This window comes from Leucoraja erinacea, chromosome 29 (assembly GCF_028641065.1).
Source record: "Leucoraja erinacea ecotype New England chromosome 29, Leri_hhj_1, whole genome shotgun sequence".
Lineage (NCBI taxonomy): Eukaryota > Metazoa > Chordata > Chondrichthyes > Rajiformes > Rajidae > Leucoraja > Leucoraja erinaceus.
This window is the reverse complement of record NC_073405.1, coordinates 4,449,416-4,468,260: the sequence shown is the minus strand read 5'-3', so window position 1 is coordinate 4,468,260 and position 18,845 is coordinate 4,449,416. Positions and strand designations below refer to the sequence as shown.

At 40.7% G+C, this 18,845-nt stretch overlaps 1 protein-coding gene across 1 annotated transcript; it reads left to right on the top strand.

Moving 5' to 3' along the window:
• Window positions 1–219: 219 nt before the first annotated feature.
• Window positions 220–17,111, top strand: lmnb2 (lamin B2). Its single transcript, XM_055658377.1, has 9 exons — window positions 220–721; window positions 10,482–10,638; window positions 11,209–11,334; window positions 12,165–12,335; window positions 12,471–12,596; window positions 13,032–13,252; window positions 15,686–15,905; window positions 16,212–16,319; window positions 16,881–17,111. The coding sequence occupies exons 1-9, from the start codon at window positions 372–374 to the stop codon at window positions 17,094–17,096; spliced, it is 1,695 nt and encodes a 564-aa protein (XP_055514352.1). The 5' UTR covers window positions 220–371; the 3' UTR covers window positions 17,097–17,111.
• The last annotated feature ends 1,734 nt before the right edge of the window (window positions 17,112–18,845 follow it).

Below are 18,845 nucleotides of genomic sequence, written 5' to 3'. Positions count from 1 at the left end.
TGGCGTTTGTAGTCCACAAACTCTCGAACCTTTCGACACATGTATTAAAGAATATACCGTAACGAACAAATGCACTTGGTATTGCTATATTTATAAGTCTGCCTCCGTGCACTGTGGTGTAGGGAACCGATTGCTCACCCCCTGATTAAATATTTATAAAGGCGGGATGAGTAGGACTACAAGTCCCGGCAGCCACTGTGTTTCACTCGGCGAGGCCCGCATGAGAGCGGCGCCATTTTCTAGTTCATTGAATAAAAGGGGGTTGGTGGCGGTTGGAGTTGCTGACCGGTACGCGTCCGAGCTTGTAATTAAATTGGCAAATACCGGCGATTTGTAAGGGGGAGAGAAAAAAAAATAGATTTTTTGTTGCCATGTCAGCTACTCCGGCCCAGAAACCGTCCCGGGGCAGCGCGGCCCAAACGCCTCTGAGCCCGACTCGGATCACTCGCATTCAGGAGAAAGAGGAGCTGAAGAACCTCAATGACCGCCTGGCTACCTACATCGACAAAGTGCGCTCGCTCGAGTCCGAGAATAGCGTGCTGCAGCTGAAGATCTCCGAGAAGGAAGAGGTAACGACCAGGGAGTTGACCGGCATTAAGTCCATTTACGAGACTGAGTTGGCGGACGCCAGGAGGTTGCTGGACGAGACGGCCCGCGAAAAGGCGAAGTTGCAGATTGAGTTGGGCAAGACCAAAACAGAACTGGATGAGCTGACCAAAAAGTAAAGTACTTTGTTCATTGGGCTGACAGCTTGTACAATTAATCCACGTGTGCATGTAAAAATATATACATCTTTGCCGTATTTATACTAGATAGTACGGCCAGTGGGGTGGATAATGTCCAACTTTATTAAGTGTATAGTTGTTTAATTGCCTGTGCATTTTTCGAGGACTCTTCCATTTTCACCTGTTTCCAATTATTTTAGGAATGAGTGGCCCCTTTTTGCCTTAAAAGAAACGCTGTTTACGTTATTGGTTTAACATGTGGGATCTAATCGTCTTGAGTAAATTCAGTCATCAAACATAGTTTTCCCCCCAATCCGGCAGTAATGTTTTACCAGTTGTGGTATAATTTGTAACACTTTACTCAAGTGTTTGTTGATCTACTTTTATCTGCTTGGTCAAGTGTGTAATGTTTTTATTTTCTCGTATCTGTGTACCGTAAATCGAGTGACAGATGTGGCTAGTTGCCCTTGATGCTTGATTGCAATTTCTCCATTAGACAATTATCTATGCTACTTTGTTTCGTAGGTGATTAACTAGGTCTCCTGCCTTTAACCAGAGCTTTAATTTTGTCTCCAGAAGTTGCGGCTCGGCACAATCTCTCCCCCCCTCTTCCATTCACAGCCGCCTTAAGTGGCTGATCTTTAGCCCTGTGTCGAGCTACCTGCCGGTTGCCTCTGCATGTAATATTATTTCTTAAGTATCCGTGAGAATACAGTACGAATGGCCACTTGCAAATCATTCTGCAATTCTGATAATGGTTAAAAAGTTCAGTGAAAAGTCAAGCGTGCAACACAAACTCAGATATTCACTCAAGCGTGAATATATTTTCTGTCATTTAATATTTAGTGGGGAGGCATAGTATCTATCACACAGTATACTCGAATATTTTACAATGAAGAAAAATATTTCTGGAATGCAACAGTATTACAATGAACGCTTATTTATAGGATGCGCAAGCGATGAAACCGTCTGTTATTACGCTGGACTAGTCTTGTAAAGTCACTTTATCAAACAGCGTTTCATTTTGACTTTTTTAATTGCATTTGGTCAGTACTTGGGCTGTAGTGAAGGAGTGCCTTTTGGTACAAAGCCTGTAAAACGTGGGGGGGGGGGTCAAAGGTTAGCAGGTTTTTTTTTTTTTGCTGTGTTAAATTGTTACAGTTCATGGACAAATGTTTAGAGGATAAGCAGATTTTTTCTGCCTGTTAGTGTTATGAGGCGATGTGTTGAATTCTGGTATTTCATGTCATGCTAGAGGTGGTGTACTATCAATTGAAGTTGATTCCCCAAGCAAATTAGTGATTGCTTCTGAACACGTGGAATTGATTTTTGGCTTGGTGTATTTTGGTGTATTTTTTTGTCCTTGTGGTTTGTGGTGTTAAGCTAAAGTCAACTATTTTAAACAATCATTTTCTCTGGCTATTCTAATATTCGGATTTGTTGTGGCCAAGGTGGTCCACGATCAAATGGGATATCCAAATCTTCACACTGCTTTTAAGAGAACGCATAACATCAAAACGACGTGTAGTTTGGTCGAATGTCATGGTTTTGGCTTGTGCTTCTAATTGGTGTTTTTGCAAATATTTTAAAAAGTTGTCTATATAGCTTCACATGATTTTTTTTTTTGGCGACATGACTCCAAAATTAAAAGGCGGACTCTTGGGGTGTGGCTAGAAACTCGGAATTAACAAAAGTTGAATTTGGCAAAGAGAGCAAAATGTATGGTTTATTCTGCATGGTGATCCAGTTTTGGGCTGTAAATTCCTGCGCTTACATTGCTAAAAATATAACTTGTGTTCCAATGGCAGATGCATTTAAAATTCCTCCTGGAGAAAAGAGAAATGTGGATTGATAAAATGTAGCCCAAGTACTGACAAATATTGCCGTCTTTGTGCGGAAACCCAAATATTTGTCTATCCTCTTAATGGTACAGTAATCCACAAGGAGGCCTGAATGTACTTGGAAGGATAAATTATTATAAGGTGTTATTCGCAAACTAATTAATCTCCTATTTCTAATCAATAAAAATAATGGGTGTTAGTTAAACCCTGTGCGATTTCATTTTTTGTAGAATGATTTAATTGTATTTGTCTTATACATGGAATAATACTTTATGAAGTTATAGTTCCTTCGATGCTGTAGTTATTGGTGGGATTTGTGGAATCTGCTTCGGTGGATTATTACTCAAAATGGCGGTATAATTTCATTTCCATTGTTGAGGCACATCTGTTGAGCTCGAATGCCTGGATTTCATTTCACCATATGAGAATACCATTCACATTTGGAGATTGAGTAGTTGTTTTATTGTCAAATGTATTAAAAAACTATTTGTTTCTATGGCTCTTTGGACACCCAGACGCATCTCTTCATTTCTCACAACTAGGCTGGGGTTCGATCTTAATGTGTATTCGTCGACGCCTTATTCTTTGTGCTCCAGATCTGACGCTGAGTAACGATTGATCCCACCCAAAATTTACGCGCTGGATTGAACAATGGACAACTCGCGTTCACGACTTAAACTGTTTTTACACTCGATTTTATCGTGACCAGTTGAGTCAAATTCACGGAACCTTACTGGAGTTCCATCATAAAGCTGTATGCTGGTTTTGCGTTCGATTACGACGATGTTTTTAGAAAAACAAAATTGCCGCGCCCATCGATCGGGATTTTTATTTTGAAATGTGAATGCAAGACACGATTGGTAAGGCTAGATCAGTTTAGCCAAAATAATAACTTCGTACGTTGCATGGTTTCCTTAAAACGTCCACCGTGCATTTCGAAGAGATCCCACTGTACATATGAAACCCATTTCCTTTTGAATATACCCATTTTAAATGCCATCTGTGCTTTGACTGGTTTGTGGTTATGATGTCAGGGAGATCACGCTATTTCAGGAAGCGTGGTGAAATGCGGCTCCGCCTTGCTTTTTCTGATTTGGTGGATGGGGTGCGATGGAAGTACCTGTACAAAATGTTAGTACGTGATCGTCAGGATAGGAATGTGCTCAGAGTAAAATAGGAATGTGCTCAGAGTAAAAAGTTTTAAAGAAAAATAGGATTGCATCTGTTAACTGCGCTGCGAACCCGAATTGCAATGCAGAGCACGTTCGATTAATTGGAGCTGTTCCACATGTTTTTTGAGTTACGAGCTTTGGAGGACCAGCCAATAAGCAGATGTATTCACTTTCTTGCCGTTGGTTTCTTCGAAAGGGAGGGTACTGATCTGCGAGTAGTGATGGGACTGGATAGTTTGAACGAGAAGGGAGGGAATGTGATTCTTACTGGTGTCTGGTTTAAAAATTTCAGACACTTTACTGGTGTCTGGTTTATAAATTTCAGCTCAATTTGGCTAGTCATTGGGTTACCTGATTTGGGTGCAAGCTGCTGTACTCTCACTGCGTGCTCTTGATTTAGCCCTAAAAGTCGGTGATTTGTTTTTATCACTTAAAAAAAACAAAACAGGGTTTTGGGAAATGCAAGTTCAGATGGTGTTTTTTTAAACATATCATTTTTTATTGGAAATGAAGAATCTGCAAAACAAGTCTTTAATCCACATGAACTAAAATATTTTGGGTGCATTTAATGAAGCTAGTATATGTGCCCTCCATAATATTTGGGACAAAGACCCATCATTTAGTTATTTGTCTCTGTACTCCACAACTTGAGATTTGTAATTTAAAAAATCACATGTGGTTAAAGTGCATCTTGTCAGATTTTATTACAGGCAGTTTTTTATACATTTTGGTTTCACCATGTAGAAATTACAGCTGTGTTTATACATTGTCCCCTCCCATTTCAGGGCACCGTAATGTTTGGGACACGAGGCTTCACAGGCGTTTGTAATGGCTCAGGCGTGTTTAATTGCCTCAATGCAGATGTGAAAGAGCTCTCAGCACCTAGTCTTTCCTTCACCTTTGGAAACTTTTATTATTGTTTATCAACATGAGGACCAAAGTTGTGCCAATGAAAGTCAAAGGTGCCATTATGAGACTGAGAAACAAGAATAAAGTGGTGGTGGTTGGGGTTGTGAGGGAGGGGGGGCTACCTTGCCGTGCCGTGCATGGTGGTGGTGGGGGTTTAGAGGGAGGGGGGTGGGGTTGTGAGGAAGGGAGTTGTGGGGGTTGGGGTTGTGAGGGGGGGGTTGGGGTTGTGGGGGCTGGGAGGGGGGGGGCGCGGCCTACCTTGCTGAGCAGGGTGGTGGTGGGGGGGGGTGGTTAGGGTTGTGAGGAGGGGGAGTTGGGGGCTACCTTGCCGTGCAGGGTGGTGGCGCTGGCATCGCTACGCTGTTCGTGCATTGGGGCAATGAGCGTCCACTGGTTGTTCTCGGGTTCGTAGCGCTCGGCAGTGTTGAGCTGGACGTAACCATCGAAGCCGCCCATGGCGTGGATGAAAAAAAGGATGATCAACCATGATCGTATTGAATGGCGGTCGGTGCAGGCTCGAAGGGCCGAATGGCCTACTCCTGCACCTATTTTCTATGTTTCTAATAAAACTGTTAGAAACAACAGCCAAACCTTAGGCTTACCAAAATCAACTGTTTGGAACATCATTAAGGAGAAAGAAAGCACCGGTGAGCTTACTAATCGCTAAGGAACTGGCAGGCCATGGAAGACCTCCATAGCTGATGACAAAAGAATTCTCTCTATAATAAAGAAAAGGCCCCAAACACTTATCTGACAGATCAGAAACACTCTTCAGGAGTCGGGTGTGGATTTGTCAATGACCAGTGTCCGCAGAAGACTTCATGAACAGAAATACAGAGGTTGCACTGCAAGATGCAAACCACTGGTTAGCCACAAAAATAGGATAGCCAGGCTACAGTTTGCCAAGAAGTACTTAAAAGAGCAATCACAGTTCTGGAAAAAGGTCTCGTGGACAGATGAGACGGAGATTGACTTGTATCAGAGTGATGGAAAGAGCAAAGTATGGAGGAGAGGAGGAACTGATCACGATCCAAAGCATACCATCTCATCTTTGAAACACGGTGGTGGGGGTGCTATGGCCAAGGCATGTATGGTTGCTGAAGGTACTGGCTCACTTATCTTCATTGATGATACAACTGCTGATGGTAGCATAATGAATTCTGAAGTGTATAGACACACCCTATCTGCTCAAGTTCAAACAAATGCAAACAAAAAACTCATTGGCCGGCAGTTCATTCTACAGCAAGACAATGATCCCAAACATACTGCTAGAGCAACAAAGGAGTTTTTTCAAAGGGGGGGGGGGGTAAATCTTGGCCAAATAATCAAGTGATGGAGTACAGAGGCAAATAAATAAATGACAGGTCTTGTCCCAAACATTATGGAGGGCACTGTATCTGCAATAATAAGCTGAGCAAAACTAGCAATGATGTCTGTTTTGGCAGAATGCCTAGCACTAAGTTTGTTCTAAACCTGCTTAACTCCAGGTCTATGATCCTTTGTAACAGGAATGTTTTTTTTTTTGTTTTTTTTTTGCAATAATGAATTATTAAGATGGCACCCGGCATTACTTGGAAGGTTGTTAGGATGCCTGGGTGGGATGTGAGGTAGGTTAATAGGATGCCTGGGTGGGATGTGAGGTTGTCAAAATCCCACTAATCTCCAGCAGCCTTTATTTTAGTAACATGGGAGTCACCAAAACTTGATTGCTGAAGAAGTTGGCCTGATGGAACATTTGATGCAAGATATTAGCAAGGCCAATATTTTGGGTTTGTCTCTAAAATCCTACCGTGAATTACAGTCCACAGCTTTGAAAGAATTAACATTCGGGGGTCCATCTTTCAAACCCACGTCAATGTTTCAGATGAGGGTAATTTGAGGTTTTAATGGTAATGTTTTCAGTCGGTGCCCTTTGACTAGAAATCATTGATCTGTAACGTTTACTGATTTGATTTCTCCTGTTCTCTGTTTCTTATTATATCCACCACACATCTACTTATCCCCATCATGAATTGCCCAACCTGTGTGTGTGTGTGTGTGTATATATATGTGTATATATGTGTATATGTGTATATATATATATATATATACATATATATACATATATATACATATATATACATATATATACATATATATACATATATATACATACATACATATATATACATACATACATATATACATACATATATACATACAGATATACATACAGATATACATATAGACCACACATCTACTTATCCCATCATGCATTGTCCAACCTGTATATATATATACTCTGTACCAGTGCCGTGAGTAACTACTCGGGGTAGGCAACCAGCCGGCTTTTAAAAATAAATAAATAAATAAATAAATAGATAGATCTTAAACCGCGCATGCGCAGATTGTTCTCTCCGAAAAATAAAAATAAGTTGCAATTCAATTTGCCCAAGGCTTCTAAATCTCCTTCATTTTGATTTACTGAATGGGTGGGGTGGAGGATGACGGCAGGTGGAGAGTAAGTGGGGAAAATGGGAGCACACCAGGACAAGTTAATTTAGTTGTGATCTTATTGAATGAGTTAATGAAATCTTATTGAATACTAGTTCAAGGGACCAATTGGGGTGAGAGTTCCTTTCACAACGTGTGGACAGTTTTACCAGGGGTTAAAGGTGCGGGGGGCGCAGGAGTGTTGAGAAGGAGGGGGTCGGGGATCTTGCCAGTAACTCACTCAATGCTGCCTCTGCGGTCTGGGCAGGGAGCCACCGCATTGTGGCCGTGGAGGGAAGCAGATCGGGTGGCTGCGAGCGGCCGCTGGGGCCTCAGCGCTTTCTGCCGGCCCACTTAACTCTGGCAGTGCTCTCCGTCTGAACATCTCTCACCTGCCGCTTGCCGGCTTTGCTCATGTCAGCCGCTTCCCACAAATCCTTCAATTCCGAGCCGAATAACCTCAATTGATCCCTTGATCGCGCTGTCGGCAGAAGGAGCTGTCCGGTCCCGGCGGCCACTTGCAATTGGGACACTGGTTTAATGGATTTGCTGGCTGTTGCTAGTTAACACCTTTGTGTCCATTTTGCAAATCCTATCTAGAGATTCTCCACCCAGCCCACCAGCAGTGTTTTTAAAAACAATAACATTTAAAATCTAGTCTGCCGTAAAATCTAAGATTATGGCAGATCCTCTACTTCAGTGCCACGTCCCAGCCTATCTCCCTATGTCCCTTGATTTCCTTGACGACGATCTCGGATCTGAATGAACATGGCGACTGATACGACAGCCCTCACTGAAGGAATTTGAAAGGTTCATTGTCCTTTAAGTAAAACTTCTCTTCTCAGTCCTAAACTGTCTACTTGATCAACAGTGGTGTCCCCTAATCATTCCCCCCCCCCCCCTTGCCAGGGAGGAGAAAATGTCATCACTGCAACTGGTCTATTCAAGGCATTCAGCAATTTTTATATTGCTTTATTAGTATTGATTGAAAAAAATGAAATCTATTTCTCATCTGGAGAAGTCCCAGTCTACTTGTGCTTTGGTAAATCTAGTTATTACTTGGAAACTATCAAACAATTATTTTCTTTCTTTTTGGGGTAAGGAGACCAAAACTACTTGCTACTGGTGCCATCTCATCTGAACAATTGCGGTGAAACTCACTTATTACTGCATTCAAAGTCCTTTTTTCCTTCATTATTGTTTGATGCACTCGCATGTTATATTTCATTTGCCACATTCTTGCCCCTGTCGCTGTGTCCTCGAAGCTTCCATAATTTTTCTCTGTACTTGCATTTCACTTAGTTCAATATTGTAAATAAACCTGGAAATTTGACATTTGATCCTACATGTAGTTTGTAAGGCTCTCTTTTAAACTCTTTGTATTATTGCTCCTCCTTGTACTTTAGTTTAGAGATGCAGTGTGGAATCGGGCCCTTTGGCCCAGCGATCCCAGCACATTAACACTCCTACACACACTAGGGACAATTTACACTTATACCAAGCCAATTAACCTACAAACCTGTATGTCTTTGGAGTGTGGGAGGAATCCAAAGGTCTCGCAGAAAATCCACGCGGTCATGGAGAATGTACAGACTTCGTACAGACAGCATCAGTAGTACGGATCGAACCCGGATCTCTGGCACTAAGGCAGCAGCTCTGCTGCTGTGCCACCCTAAACGCCCTGCCCAACTCTTATTACTTTAAATTTTCATTGGCCATGTTGTCTGCAATTCAACTGACTTCAAAATTTGGACAGCATTCTCAAAATGTGTTGTCTGTCTATTCACTGCTTCCATGTTTTGTCCTCTACAGTTTTAAATTGTTGTCCCATCACCATAAACTTCACAGTGGCTCAGCACTTCAACTCCCCCTCCCATTCCCAATCTGACCTTTCAGTCCTGGGCCTCCCCATTTGTCAGTGAGGCCCAGCGCAAATTGGAGGAACAGCACCTCGTATTTTGTTTGTGTAGTTTACACTCTAGTGCTATGAACATTGACTTCTCTAACTTCAGATAGCCCTTGCTTTCTCTCTCCACCCCCCTTCCCAGTTCCCCCACTAGTCTTTAAGCCTTATCCCACTGTACAAGTTCATTCAAAGAGTTCTCCCGAGTTTGCCCTGATTAGAACTTGGAGATTTACAGTAATAGCCGCTCGTCGGTACTCGGGGCTCTCGTGGACATTTTTCAACATGTTGAAAAGTCTTCCCGAGTACGTGCCGTTAGCATTACGAGCTGCTAAGAGACGTCCCCGAGCTCCGACATACCCGCTACGTTCATTCTCCGTGCTTACCACAAGTTTGATTTTGCTTTTAAACTCGGGAGAGTTCTTGAATGAGCTTGCATCGTGGGACGGGGCCATTACTGTCTCCGATTACATTCTATCTTTGTCCCGCCCCCTCCCAAGACATCAATCTGAAGAAGGGTCTTGACCTGAAACATCACCCATTCCTTCTCTCCAGAGATTCTGCCTGTCCCGCTGAATTACTCCAGTATTTTGTGTCCACCATAAACCAATGTTGCAGGGAGGAACTGCAGATGCTGATTTAAACTGAAGATAGACACAAAATGCTGGAGTAACTCAGGCAGCATCTAAGGATAGAAGGAATGGGTGACGTTTCGGGTCGAGACGCTTCAATTTGAAAAAGGGTTTAGACCCGAAACGTCCCCCATTCCTTCTATCCAGAGATGCTGCACGTCTCGCTGAGTTACACCAGCATTGTGTCCATCTTCGCCATAAACCTATGTTCTGGTTATGAATATGGCTATAATTTGTGATCTTGTTATTGTTCAGTACAGGATGGATATGGGGGGGGGGGGGGGGGGAAGGGAAGCGAAGAGGAGGATAATGTTTTATTTTTGTTGGATCCTGATTCTTTAGCGATTTCTAGTTTATTTAGTTTAGATGAACCAGCATTGCAAATCCCAGTTAGGGAAATGTGACTTGCATGACCCCTACTGGAATAAACCAGTCTAACACCCTGGCCTGATTTATGAATTTCTTTACTTATTTGCAGCATTTGTAATTATTTCATTATGATTGTATCTTTCATTCTGAAAATATTGAGATTTAAATATTTCTGAAAAGTTCAACTTGTGCCCAATAGTTAAAAATTGCACATTGGTTGTTTGAAATTCGTCCTCATTAAAAATTGAATGGGTTGCTATTGCATTAACAATCATTGCTTCTGTATAGATGGTTGAAATTTGCACAAACCAAATTTGGATGTGAATCTAGATTAAAATTGGAGTGTTGGCATGCATTCATTTTAAGAATAAAACGTTGCATTCTATTTGTGACCAATATTTTCAGTATTTAAGACTGGTTGTATTTATGTTTGTTGAAATTGGTTTGTTTCCCTTCAGTTACAAGAAGAAAGATAGTGACCTGATATCGGCTCTTGCACGGTTGAAAGATTTTCAATTGACCTATCACAAAAATGAAGCTGCACTTAACTCTGCTCTTAGTGAAAACAATCGTTTGGAAGCAGAGATGGAAGACTTGCGGTCACAGCTTGCTAAGGTAAAGAATCATGGTTGAGTTATAGAAACATATCTGGAAAACGATCTCTCAAATGTTTTGAATGTACCATGAAATAAGATATGGTATTTGAATTCTGTGCACATTTCCCCCCTAACTTTCGGCTGTGGTTTAGATATGCTTCCCTATTTACAAAAGATGGGTGTCATCTGCAATTAGTTTTCATCTATATGTGCCTGTTAGATATGTAGTGGTGAAAGTTAGTTTGGGCGTATAAAGAGCTCCACCTTTCCATGTTATCCCTCATTAAATATTGCAAGGGTGCACTAATCTCCTCTTGCTCTTTTTTTTCCTTTTCAAACCTAATAAGTGTACTTAATAATGATGAAAAACGATTTTAAGTCGGGTTGAAGTCTTGCATTGACTTTCCAGTGTAGCAGCTTGGATGATTGAAAGAGTACAGTGCAATTTTTTTCCTTCAACATGTTTTGGAATACTCTTTATCATATTTGAAGCTAATTGCATGATATAATGATCACATCGGGAATTTATTTTGTGTACATTTAACAGTAGGTACAGCAGACCCTTATTTTTCTTTCATTAATAATGTAGGTTGAAAGCTCTCTGGCTGCTGCCCAAAAACAATTGGAAGGAGAGACGCTGATGCGAGTTGATCTGGAGAATCAGTGTCAGAGCTTAAATGAGGAGCTGGCATTCAGGAAAAATGTGTTTGAAGAGGTATGATCATTTGGGTTTCTTTTTTAATTGCTAATACGATAACGTTTTCCAAAATATCAAATATTGCATTCTGCAAATCTATAGTATTAAAGTAAATTCACCCGTAGGAAGCCGTTCCTTCCATGTTAGAATTTGCCCATCGTGCAGTAGAAATGACTTATTTTTCCAATATCCTGAAATTTCAATACCCCGTGACTGGTTAGCACACAACAAAATCTTTTCACTGTACATCTGTAATCATGACAATAAATAAACAAACGTTGAAATATTTTGAATTGACCTACTGCAAAAATAATGCTGCACTTCAAAACCAATATTGAAGTAGAAATAGATGACTGGAAGCTTACATTCTTCCTTGTGTGTGCAGCCACTGAACAGAATTTGTTGTCCCTTCTAACCAATGTGTTTTCACCTATTGAATATCAATTCAACTAATTTCCATGGAGCAGTAAAACTCAGTTAATCTAATCTATTGGTTGTTGTTCCACATAATGCTCTAATACTCTTTAATCTGATGTTAAACAGTAGTAGAATAATATATTTTCTAGTGGCCTTGATAAATATAAAGGGATTCCTTGCGCCCAGCGACCCAGGTGAGTTTAAGGGGAGTGCGGCAACCAAGGGCCCAGAAAATGGATGGGGAGAGCAGTGATCATTATTTGGTGCCAGGTGCTGAACCATCTGTGGGTTATCAGAATTTGGCCAGATTAGCAGCATGTGTAATTATATAAAACTAAAATCCCAATTGATTTCTTATATTATACGCCCTTCGGTTCACATTATATTGAGTATGAGCCCAGGCAATATTATCATTAATCTTTTTAATGTAGGAAGTGCGTGAGACTAGGAAGAGACAAGACCGTCGAGTTGTGGAGGTGGATTCTGGGCGAAGAATCGACTATGAATCCAAACTGGCAGATGCTCTTCAGGACCTGCGACAGCAGCATGAAGGTCAAGTGAAACAGTACAAAGATGACATGGAACACACTTTCCAAGCCAAGGTAACAGTATATGTTGAAATGAAATTGAATGTTAACAGTTGGATCATTGAACCGAGAACTACTTTAGCTGCACAAATAATAATATTTACAGGTTAATTGTTGATTTTCTTTCTGCATTTTCTTAAACTTTTATAGTTGGAGAATGCTAAATTAGCATCTGATAGAAATGACAAAGCTATTGGAACAGCACGGGAAGACTTGCAGGAGGCATATCATAGGATTGAAAGTCTCAATTATCAACTTGGAGTCCTGCAGAAACAGGTAATCATTTTACCCACTTGCACTCTGTGATCATATTTTGGCATGGGGTCATGGTAGTTAGAAAATCGAATGTTGTGTGTGTTTGTCATTTGGTTTATTCTGAAAAGGTTTCATTTATTGCCCATCCCTCAGAAGGTAGTAGACTCTTCTGAGTAATTTAACTGGCTTTAAATCCTATTCTAAGCACTCAGTTGTGCAATGTTAAATTAAAGTATTGTGCATCCCAACCTGGACAATGTACCCCTAAATATTTCACCCTATTCAAGGTCTCGTCGAATGCATTACCAGTGAATCTTACATATTTCTGTTGGTTGACTAATTGATCCATAATTACTTGTCTGTTTGATGCTATTGGAAGGCGAGCATTTTGTAGCAGTCTTGTGATAATTACGTCCAGTGTGATGTTTTCATGACCCTAATCACCTTCCATCATAGTCTGCTGCTTCTGAGGCCAGAGTTCGGGAGCTAGAAGATCTGCTTGCAAGTGACCGTGATAAGTTCCGTAAGATGCTGGAGGGAAAAGAGCAGGAAATGGCTGAGCTGAGGGATCGCATGGAGATGCAGCTGCAGGAATACGAGGACCTCCTTGATGTCAAACTGGCCCTTGACATGGAAATTCAAGCTTATCGCAAACTTTTGGAAAGTGAAGAAGACAGGTATGTTGCAGCTAAATTATTCTTTCATGCGGCTTGTTACTGTTCTTTAAATTACACGCCACTGATCAAATCTTATTTGGAAGTTTTTTTCTTCCCTTGTAGAGTTTACATTTTTGTATTTATGATTTACTATATTAAAAAACAGCTACTGGTTGTTTACAAAATAACTGATATAAGCTGGTAAACATAAGCGTTGAAGCTAGTGAAGGCAAGATCTGAAGAAGTGAGTTTTAGTAAGAATGTATTCTAAAGAGCTTCAAAAGAGCTCTGGTGTAATTTGGATGCAATTGAGAGGGTAAGAGCAAGAAGAAAATCAGTATTTGATTAGAAATTAAGTTTAAATAGGGTGGTGGGGGAAGGTGCTTGGGAAAGATTTTAAAAATAAGATGTCTAAACTGCTGAAGGTATTGCCATAATAAATGTCCACGGGTGGCACGAATTGGAGAAGTTGGGCCGAAGGGCTGCTTCCATGTTCTATGACTGAAAAGCACAACAATCATCAGAACAGGCTGTGCAACAGATACAACAGACTGTACTGTTACTTCTTACTTACCCCCCCCTCAGACTCCTCGCCGAAGACTCAAATTTACCCTCCACATAACACAGCTGCTCTGCTACACCCTTCCTTTAATTAGCTGCTCAATTAGCCAATTTGGATGTTCCAACCAATAAATGGGCTTCCTTTTCAAAGCTCCCTCTGACCTGAAATTGACTTGAATTGAACCTGAATTAATGTTTCAAATTGAAGATCTGGTGAAGGGCGATTTGAAATGATAACTGCTTTCCATGCTATTATAATAAGACCTTAATAAATGAGGGTACACAAATAAAGTTGATACACATTGGAAGTGATTTTCTTTAGTGTTTTAATGGGAATTGTGTATTGTTATATCTGTGGTTAAAATATATATCTTTGTTGCAAATCACCAGAAGGGAATTGTGATTGATGCAAGTCACGCTGCTGGAGAATGTAATGGAGGTAGAGAATTTCAACGCTTTGGTATCTAGATAAGCACTTGAATTGCTTGAAAGTATAGATTATGAACCAAGTACAGGTAAATGGGATTAGTATCAATGGGAATTTGACTGTTAGGTGGACACGATAGGCTGAAGACTGTTTCTATGCCCTGTCTCTGCGGTAGGTTCTGTAGAAGAAATTTGGCTGAATGCAAATGTTCCCATGAGACCGTTCATAGGGGTTGTCTTTGCTCTTGTGGTCCATATTCAGATCTCTATCAATATGACTAACACAATTGGTCACAGTCTAGCTTTTGTTTGTTGAACTGTGAGCGCCTTGGGGTGCCAATTTTCCTACATTACAATAATGACAATGCTTGCTTTGGTGTAACCTAGGCCATTAAGGATGTTGTATAGATGTCAAGAAGAAAGCTGCTAATTTATACAATGCACTTTTGTACCGAAAATCTTTGCTGCCAACATCACATGTTGACAAGCAGAAAGGAACCGCTTAGCAATGAGGGATCTTATCTTTCAAAAACATCTAATTTTAAACTTTACGTGGGTAAAATGTGATCCAGCCATATTTGGTTGCCACAGGTCATTATTAGCTCCTTGGGCATGATGGTAGTAGTCAGGTGGCTGGCATTGCACGAGTCGCAACAAAAATAATTAGAGATACAGGTAAAAGTAGTTAACAAAATTGGTAGAGACACCAGTAAAATAACAAGGAGCTGACTGGTTGATTTGTGTTTCGAAAGGAGATTCATAAGGGCTTTGTAAGAAAATTCTTTACAGTGTGGTCAGAAAGGAATTGGTTTCCAATATATTGAAGGGTGGGTCTAGTGAGGACAATACATGTTGGGCATTTAAAAGTGATCACAGCCACCAGAAATGAAATTGAAGAATATAAATTGGAGTGTATTGTTTGGTTTAGGGAGGGCAATGAATTCGAGAGAAAGGGGCAGGTGAAGATTATGTTCAGGGTGGTAGTTGACTAAGGAGGTTGACTTAGCGTGGTTAGATAAGGGCATAGCGTGAACCAAGGCCAAACGTCATGATTAATATAATAATAACTGCTATAGGGGCAGGTTTTGTGACCCACCAGCAGAATCTCGGATGCATTGAGTGGATTGAGGCTGGTCCCCAACTGGAATCGGGAGTTGGAGAAAATGTGTTTTTTCTTTTCAGAATTGTGCTTTCCCAATCATGCTTTTACTAACATATTATGACCCAGGTTTTTAATGATAGAACGCGGAGGCGGTGATGTTGTTGCATCTTGTTTGTGTGTCGTTTATATTAACGGTGGTACATTGCTGAATATTATTATTCCATGGAAGGAGAGCAAAAACGCAAATAAATGGTGTTTGTAACAGTGTGCTTGAGCTGGAAAAAAGGACCCCAAGATGAAGGAAAAAGTACATATAAATAACACGATCCATTTGAGGAAAATGAATGCTTTATTTTTGTTCCTAGGTTGAAGCTGTCTCCAAGTCCTTCCTCCAAGGTTACTGTGTCCCGTGCTACATCTAGCAGCGCTGTTCATACATCTCGTACCAAACGAAAGCGTGTAGAAATAGAAGAGCACAGAGAAAGCAGTCAAGTGGTGCAAACACACTCATGCAGTGGTTTTATCAGTATTGAGCCAATTGATCTTGAGGGAAAATTTGTTTGTCTCAGCAATGATTCTGAGAAGGTGAGGACCCAGAAAATGTGCATGCATCGTTATCTTCAATTTGTCTTCCTTTGAGTTGGCACCAAAGTTTATTTGAATTGTGTAACATCAACTGGAGTCTTGAATTTCTGGTGATCTGTCTGAGGACTTGTGGCCATTTGAAAGCTGTAAAAAAACATTATCATATCTTTTGTCACTGGGCGTAAAGTTGTTTATTATTAGAGGGTGTTTTTATTTTTTTATCACCCGAGCAAGCTTTTTAGAAAATGTCTTGATGGGTGTTCTCTATCTGGCTATTTATAATTACGTTATTGCTTTTGCCTGTAGGATCAGCCACTTGGAGGATGGCGACTGAAGAGGCAAATTGGAGATGGGGAGGAAATAGTCTACAAGTTCACCCCCAAATACACTCTGAGGGCTGGACAGAAAGTCAAAGTGAGTTACACATTGTGCATTACAAATCCTGACTGATTCACTGGGCCTCTTTTTACACTTGTCATTTTTGGTCTGACATGTTTTGCAAGTCAAAGTTGAGCTTTGGATGGACTGTAGAGAAAAGATTATAACCAGTGTTTGTTTTTAAGAGCCTCCAGCTTGTATTTCAGTATGTGGCCACTTTTACATATGCCATTGAGACAGTTTAAAAAGCTTCTGTAAGTTGAGTTGGATCTTGGCATTATTGTTAATTTTGAGCTGCTATGGAATGATAATGGCAATACCAAAGTATGTTAAATGAATCTCTTTAGGAATTGTTTCTACTGCACAGCTGAACCCTTTGGCTGATGACAAACAATTGAAACTGGGACTTGTGCTGGAGTTGGGGGTTTGGACAATGTTTGCTCATCTAACTGAGCGCATTACTTCTGCAGTTTGCTTAACTAATGATCTTGCTATTGGTGGTAATTTCATTGCCCAGTCACTGAATACTGAAGGGTCTTACCAAATATGTCATGGTACAGGGTGAATTATCTTCTTTGCTGTACTTTTTTTGTCTAGATTTGGAGTGCAGATGCTGGCAAAGCCCACGGCCCTCCTACTGACCTTCTGTGGAAGAGTCAGAGTTGGGGCACTGGGGACAATATCAAGACTGTCCTTGTCAACTCTGATGGAGAGGTATGGCTTAAATTCATAGTATCTAACATTGGTAAATTGTCAAGTGGTCACAGTTTACAGAAATGTTTTTCCTGGTATAAGGAAGACAGAGAATTTTAGGTTTTGCAGGAATAAATTATGTTTTTTTTTTAAAAGGTAACATAGTCATTAGCTGCAGCATCGAACACTTCCTTGTTTTGCCTGTGTCGGTCACTGACTGCTCCCAGCACCATCACAGCTGGTTTATCACTCACCACACTAAATAAAACAAATAGAATCATAGAGAGATTCAGCATGGAAACAGCCCACTGAGTCCATCCCAGATATCAACTACCAGTTTCCATTAACTTAATTTAATCTCATCTGATCCATTGGTTGTGGAATTGTTTGATTCTGTTGTACACTGTTTTATTGGCATATTATGCAATCACTAGGTTGTAGCCCCATGGAAAATCCTCATTGCTCCGGCATGTTTTTCACCAGAACTGTTAATGAACCAAGGTTGGCCCCCAGGCTTTGATGGGATCAGTGCATCTGCACAGGACTAGTGAGGAAAAGTAGGTTTATCACAATGTTGACTAGTTCAGCAGCCAAGTCCTTCAGGGTTTCATCAATGAAGTCTTCAGATTTTCTTCTGTAAGTCTATTATTGAATCGCATATGACCTTTGCCAAAATTGAGGTATTGTGCTCATTTAGCATGGTTGTTTTACTGGCTATTCAACAAATTGAATTTGAGTTTCCCACCTACAATGGGGTGATTCAAATTTCTTATAATTTGCCAAATAACATAACTTTAGACTTGTGGAACTTCAATCCCAATGTCTCTTGAACAATATCAATATTAGGATGTGTAGGAAAGAACTGTGGATGCTGGTTTAAATCTGAGGTAGACACAAAATGCTGGAGTAACTCAGTGGGACAGGCAGCACTTCTGGAGAGAAGGAATGGGTGACGTTTCGGGTTGAGACCCTTCTTCAGATTTGTGTCAACTTGTTTGAAATTCCTGCTTGCATTTTGTCACTGAACACAGTGAAAGTATTCTTGCAATAAATCAGTCAGGAAAACCTAATGGAGTATTGAGACCCTTCTTCAGACTTGAGTCTGAAAAAGGATCTCGACCCGAAACGTCACCCATTCCTTCTCTCCAGAGATGCTGCCTGTCCCGCTGAGTTACTCCAGCATTTTGTGTCTATCTTCAATCTTAGGATGCCTGGGTCTGCTGTTCCCTTAAATGTTTCTTGTCTCCCAACCAATTTCTAAATATGATTTCTAATCTTCCCGTGGCTTGATTCAAAATGAAAATTCTCAGGTTATATTCCATTGGGTTTTTCCTGACTGATTATTGCACAAATACTTTCACTGTGTTCACCGTGATAAACTGCAAGCAATAATTTCAAACAAGTTGCCAATCTCGCAAACAAGTTGCCAAGATTTTAAAAACAATGCTGGAAATACCATTGCAGGTCACGAGGAGAAAAACAGCTGACATTTTGGGTTGATGGCCTTCATTTAAAACTGGCAAAAGAGAGGGTGTTTTGTTATGTAGCTTGACTGATAATGCATATAATTAAGTGTCAATATTAGAAAACAATGCCTGAAGGTAGCATCTATGGATAGATGATTAGGATTTCAGTTTAATCTTTGTCAGAATAGATGAGACATAGAAATTAGGTGTAGGAGTAGGCCATTCGGCCCTTCGAGCCTGCACCGCCATTCAATATGATCATGGCTGATCATACAACTCAGTATCCCGTACCTGCCTTCTCTCCATACCCCCTGATCCCCTTAGCCACAAGGGCCACATCTAACTCCCTCTTAAATATAGCCAATGAACTGGCCTCAACTACCCTCTGTGGCAGAGAGTTTCA